General features: G+C 40.8%; 1 protein-coding gene across 1 annotated transcript; it reads right to left on the reverse strand.

The window, feature by feature from the left end:
- Positions 1–822: 822 nt before the first annotated feature.
- On the reverse strand, positions 823–5080 carry FGF4 (fibroblast growth factor 4). Its single transcript, XM_038407147.2, has 3 exons — positions 4743–5080; positions 3171–3274; positions 823–1020 (listed from the first exon to the last, which is right to left on the reverse strand). The coding sequence occupies exons 1-3, from the start codon at positions 5050–5052 to the stop codon at positions 844–846; spliced, it is 591 nt and encodes a 196-aa protein (XP_038263075.1). The 5' UTR covers positions 5053–5080; the 3' UTR covers positions 823–843.
- Between the last annotated feature and the right edge of the window lie 1351 nt (positions 5081–6431).

Consider the following 6431-nt stretch of genomic DNA (forward strand, 5'->3'; position numbering starts at 1 on the left):
CAATGAGTTCATAGTAGCATATTTCACAGTGTTTGTTAGGGAGGGGTTGACACACTTTTTAGACCTCATGTGCAAAGCAATCATATATAATATTAGCTTTCTCTAAGGGTCACAAAAGAAATTATGCTCCTATTTATCTGAACAGGAAAAAAATGAGTTTATATAGTTGTTTAAGGGTCTCTACTGCCTAGTAGCTCTGCAAAGATTGACTGCAGGAAAGTTCAAAGTTCAGCACTGGCAGATCTAAAAACAGATTTGTGGGGTAGTACTTCAACACTGCACTTTCTGTACCAGAAGTAAACCGATACCATTTCAATTAAATAGCAACACTGCACAAAGGAGGTCAGACATTGTATGTTCCTACAAGCTAACATCAGAACTGAGAAAGGTTTGCACAGTTCATTTTCAAAGACTAAGACCTTATCTGGTGGTGATGGGTTAAAAAAAAACAAACAAATACGTGTACACCAACAAACACTGTACAACACACAAACAGTGCAAAACATTGTAATATAGGAATCGAATTTCATTTGTTTTAAAACACATAATAGCAGCACACCTGTGATAAATTTAAAAATAGTTAAATAAACCACAAAGCAGAAGTCTTCTACAGTTGCACCATCAAATGAAATACCTTGGGTTGGGTTTTTTGTTTGTTTGTTTTTAGAAATAAAAAAATCAGAACTATAAATAATTTTGTGGCAATATATACAGACTTAAATAATTAATTTAAATATCTTACACCTAGTCTTGCATAAAACTCTCCAATAAAAGTGCACCATGTTTTCCCCAAGTGTGGCTTGTCTCTTCCCCTGTGCTGAGGTAGGTCTAAAGGAAGATGGCTCAGATTCTAGGAAGAAAATGTGTCACTGTCATTGTGGGAGACACTTTGTTGCCTTTCTTTGTTCTTCCATTTTTGCTCAGAGCTATGTACATGCCAGGGTAAATCCTGGACTCGTAAGCATTGTAGTTGTTCGGCAGAAGAATCTCTTTGAATTTGCACTCATCATTAAAATGGGTCTGAAATGCAAAGGAGAAGGAGGGGGGAGGAAATATTAAACATCAGGTGTGGAAATATTATTGCCAACAGGTGTAGGCCTGATAAAGGGAAATGCACAGCTGATTTTCCCCCCTAGTGATCTTTTGAAGAGATCATCCCATTGAGACTCCAGATGGCCTTTCAGAAACCATGGATTCATCAAGGGTTTTAAAATCCAGATCAATCAGATATGTCCGAAGGGGCTAAGAGCATCTAGTAGTCTGTCTACATAACCACGGAAATGTGTCACATTTTAACACAGCTCGCAATGCAGCTTGTATAAATTTAAGGCCAAATTCCTGTTTGTTTCCTCAGGTAGATCTAGTCATGGGACTTTTCCCATTAGCGAGGATCAGGATTTTGACTTTCAGTCCTTACATTGAGTCAGTGAAAGTTTTGCAGGATGTAACCTCCTTCAAGCCGCCTTATTTAAATAATAGGCCCATTGATCTTCTGTCATTAAATAGATTACATTTAATATATACAGAAACCCTTGGCTTCCAAAAACATTAGCTGCACCTCCAACAATACATTCTCTAGATATTTCAGAGCTCAGGACCCTCTAAATATTGGCAAAATGTTTTGATAGGAAAGAGGGAAGAATTTTGAAGGTACCCAGAACATTTCAGAACTGACAGTATTTCCTCCTTAAAACTTGATCTTGAATGAGAAATTTGGATCCGTTGATGCTAAGAGACCAGGAAAGCAACTGATTTGAAGGGCAAGGCAAGGACACTCTTTCTTTGCAGGTGAATAATTCTTCTTATGTGGATACAAAGGGAGGCAGGTGCTTTACTGGAAACAGATACTAGCACAGTATTGGGTTGGCATTGATAGATACTAAAGTAACTAATGGGATATATCTATTATTAATTTTAAGCACTAGTTTTTGTAAATCAGAGCTCGAACCTGCTAGAGTAAATTGGCACTGGAGATTAGAACACCCAGGACACACAATGCAGCCAAGACGCCTGCTTGATGTCCCTATTAGAGATGATGGCAGAGGAGCTGTTGTACATTGAAGGCCTGATACTACTTCGACTGGAGTCAATAGCAAAATGCCTTCTTGACTGCATTGGGTGCAGGATCAGGCCCTAAACCATTACTTTGTATATTCACATCCTCATTCAGGCAAAACGTCCATTCACGTCAATTAGAGCTTTGCTGGAATTAGGGGGTTCAGGTTTGGGCCCTTGTGTGACCAAAACTCCTTCAAAATGAATGCAGAAAGACATGAAACAGAAAAGTCATTGATAGAGAAGTCAGTCTGAAAGCAGAATTCTACATACAGGATCATAGGACTGAAATGATGCTGGCCATAGAAACTTATACAAAAGGGGAAGGCAACAAGCAGAGGGAAAGTTCTAAGTGACCTGAAACAAGACTTGCATTATATTTTTAGCACAAGTGGGTTAAAAAATGAAATCCAGTCCACTATTTGTTCCCAAAATCCAATGTAAAAATGCAAGACATACTTTCATTCTGGCTGAACAGATCAAATTTGTTTTAATAAGAGGGAGTTTTGCAGTGGGAGTTTTGATGACTGTCTATCCATCATCAGAGCAGAGTGTCCAGTTCTGCAGCATTTACAAGAGTGACCAGGGTAGGTATTGATTTGTGGTGTCATAAAAGATTACAAAAAACACACGTGGGACTGGTCACAAATTAAAGTTCCCTCAGAGAAACTGAGCCGATATATATGCCTGATTGAAGCTGTTCCTATTTGGAGAGCTTCATTATTTATTTATTTTATATATTTCATTAATGAATTATTATGCAGACTAGCTTGTGGTATTGCCCAACAAAACGATGACTGTGTTTGGGGATAAACTTGACAATATGGGTGGTCCCTGGCTGAGTGGCTTTTACACCAGGAAGGAGAGTAAGTACATCTAGTGGCTAGAAATGCAAAGAATGGAATTTACATGAAAGGCGCTACTCCAATAGCATCTCTGCACAGTACCCCTCCATTCACACTAAAACAGAGCGCTTCAAGAAGACCGTGACTTCGATGAGCAATGCAGTGTAAGATTGGGGCTTAGGCGATTTAAACCCAAAACACCATAGCGCTCTTCATGGCGGATTGATATGGTCATGTAGCCAGTCACTCAGTATCTCATATGCTACTTACAGATCCATAGAGCTTGCCTTTGCTATTCATGGCTACGAAGAGTCCACTTTTAACACCAAATAGGCTCACCACTCCTCTTTCCACTGGAGAAATTTCAAGCAGACCTATGGTGAAAAACGATGGCATATGGAGTCACACAGAATATAGATACATGTATTAACCTTATTGTGGGTTCATTTAACACCAACAGTGACCATATCAAACCTATTCCCTCCAATTAAGGCTAAATCGTGATTATTGCCTAACATCACCCACATGCTTCTATACGTGACTTCACAGTTACTTTCTTGATGAAACAGTTCGAAAACTTTTCAAGATGATTATGTGGGTTAGGTTTCCCCCTGTGCTTTAAAGACTGAATCCCGCTCTCATTCAGTAGCTCGATAACGTCTAATAAAACAGCTCTTTAAAAAATAAAAACAACCCCGATATTTTAAACGGGAACGAGGAATCGCACTCATTGCTCAGTTTAAAATAAGTAACAATAAGTTTGTGGCAAATCAAACATTTGTCATCATGCTGTTTATAACCCCAAATCCTATTGTTTCAGTTGGGTATCAGATAAAGTCATGGGGCCAAAGGGTTAAGTCACTAACAGATGCTTTTGTATTGGACTGTGCTAACGTTTGAGAGTTGCTTTTGACTCAGGAATCCCAATTTACTGTTTGAAAACCTGGGGCTGGGGGAGGAACACCCTGCACGCTGTGGTGCTGAGCATCCACATGCTGACGTGGGCAGAACACCTGATTCTTTTCGACAGCAGGAAAAATATTGCTTTAAGCAATTCTATCCATACACAGTAGCCTCCTCCATAAATCGCTCTCAAACAAGCAATCAGAGCCCTGCAGTGCCATTATTTTTAAAACAAGTCCTTGGGGGCGGAGGAAAGGACATGAACAAAAAGATTTTCCCTGATTGATTTCCAATGCTCATGCCACTTAAGCATATACATGTGGACTTTCAAACCCAAGACTCTGGGACTGCTGGCTAAGCACTTTTTTTACTTAGTAACCTGGTGTCTTCAGCAGGATCAATGCCACTGATTTGGGGGACTTGATAACCCAATTCAAACCTGATCTTAAGGAGTCGATGCAGCTCGAGTTTGACCGTGCATTCTTAGGACCGACTTTCAGCTGACTTTGGAAAGCTTTCTGTAAGCCGCTCACAATACCTAGGTAACCAGCTGCAATAATAATTTTTCCCTCTAAAGGGGCCCTTGTGTGTTTCTGTGCAGAAGGCTCTAATATACAAAGTGCAATACACGCTGGGAAAGCGAATCTATTTTCCGAACAGGGCACCAAGAAGGAAAAGTGGCAATATAGCTAAGCGCCCTTCAGCTGATTTCCACCTTTTCCAAAAACTACAGAGCCCCACAATTCTTCATTTGGTCCCTCTAAGAAGGGGAGTTTATGAAAGTCACCAGCTGAAATGTCAGGAATCAGGTGAGACGCACTTCGAGGTGCCAAAGCCCCCCTGTTATAAATCCCCCCCCTCCGGAAAATTGACTAGGTGACTGAAATTAAAGAAGCAGAAGAAGAAGAAGAAGAAGAAGAAGAAGAAGAAGCAACTTACTGTATCGATTTTCGTTGTGAATCCCGTTGATTCTGCCGTCTGGCAAGACTTGGATGTGAAACCCGATGCCTACGTTACAGTAGAGACGTCGCAGCCTCTTGATGCCCAGCAGATAGTCACTGTCCCGGCTGATCTCTTTCCTCTCCCCCGGGAGCCTGGCCATGGAGCGAGAGAAGAGAGTCTCCCAGCGCCACTCCAGGGTGTCGTTGTGCTGGGCAGAGAAAGGAACGCAGCGCACCACCCAAGGCGAAAGCAGTCCCAGGAGCAAGATTGGCAAGAAGGCCGAGGGGAGAGTCATCCTGATCAACATGGGCAGCACACGTGGTTAGAAGGGAGTCAATTGCTCTAAAAATACACTCGGCTCCGAGCTCCCACTTTATACTTAGATCAAAGAAAAAAAGGGAGACGAAGTAGCAAAGGAGGGATCCCAATAGCTCAGTCACCAAAGGAGCTGTGGTTTCCCTGGTCAGGTTGCATGGGGAAGAAATCCTGTGAGCAAGAGGAGGAAAACCGGGGGGGGGGAGGGGGGGAATCGACTCAGTTGAATCTTATTCTGAACTTGATCTCAACTCCAGAAGTCTTGTCTGAAGTGTTGATCTTCTTCTATAGCTGCTCAGCCATAGCGCTTTAGCCCTAGCCACGATATTTATATATCCATGTGCGTTGGTACCTATTACATCACCACCTACTGCTCTTTGCTGCAGCGTTCAATCCAGTTCAACAGAAGTCAGATTATCACCCCTAGATGCTAAACAACTTCGAATCGTGTCTTGAGGGGAGAGGAAGGGGCACTTTTTTTTTCAACTAGCAGGAAAGGCCAACTTTAAAAAAGAAAATGTCACATTTTGCGTTCATCACACGCAGCCTTTCTTTCTTTCTTCTTTCTTTTTCTTTCTTCTTTCTTTCTTCTTCTCTTCTTTCTTTTTCTCTTTTTCTTTTCTTTCTTTCTTTTCTTCTTTCTTTTTCTTTCTTTTTCTTTCTTTCTTTCTTTTCTACAAATGCTAATGCAGGACACCAAAATCAAAGAATGCCCAACACGCTTTTCCCTCAACACAATGTCTGACTTTGTGGAAATCTGTGGAATTTCGGCTTTTGCTGTATCCAGGCGACATGGTTTACAGTTTACTGGATGCAAAAAAATTCCCTTCATTAAAAGCCAAAATAGTTGTTGCATGGGAGGTTTAAGAAATGAAAAATGAAAGAACTGGGGGGGGACAAGAGGGGGAAGGAAGCATTTATTAAACCAAAGGGCTAAGTCTTTAATACAGAGGGGAAAACTTAAAGAGGCAAAGGACATTCCAAATAACTTTTTGGATTCTAAGTGTCTCTTTAAGAAATCGGATACATTGCATTACTTTAAGACAATGCAGAATTCAAAACTGGTTACAAATACTGAATGGCATTTTAGTGATGCAGCTGATTTCTAATCTCTTCACATTCACTTAAGTATTGCAGTGTTGTCTCAATGATACAGTTGATTTCTGATCTTTGAATGTGCTATATTCACTCCTTGGAATCATTTCCCTGAATATAATATTAACACAATATTCAAAATGAGGGGAGCAGAAGGTTAGAATTGATAAACCTGTAACTGTTTTAATAAGGGCAAGTCACAAAGGCTCGGTTACGTGCCTTAGCCTCGTCTAAGTCTTTTTCAATGTCTCCAGAAACAAACAGGTGGGAGGATGT

Source organism: Dermochelys coriacea, chromosome 6, assembly GCF_009764565.3.
Source record: "Dermochelys coriacea isolate rDerCor1 chromosome 6, rDerCor1.pri.v4, whole genome shotgun sequence".
Taxonomy (NCBI): domain Eukaryota; kingdom Metazoa; phylum Chordata; order Testudines; family Dermochelyidae; genus Dermochelys; species Dermochelys coriacea.

Coding starts and splice junctions, on each gene's coding strand:
- FGF4 (XM_038407147.2), bottom strand. CDS start 5,052: ATGTTGATCAGGATGACTCTCCCCTCGGCCTTCTTGCCAATCTTGCTC. Junction 3,275..4,742: donor TCACAACGAAAATCGATACA/GTAAGTTGCTTC, acceptor TTTTCACCATAG/GTCTGCTTGAAATTTCTCCA. Junction 1,021..3,170: donor AAGGCAAGCTCTATGGATCT/GTAAGTAGCATA, acceptor TTTGCATTTCAG/ACCCATTTTAATGATGAGTG.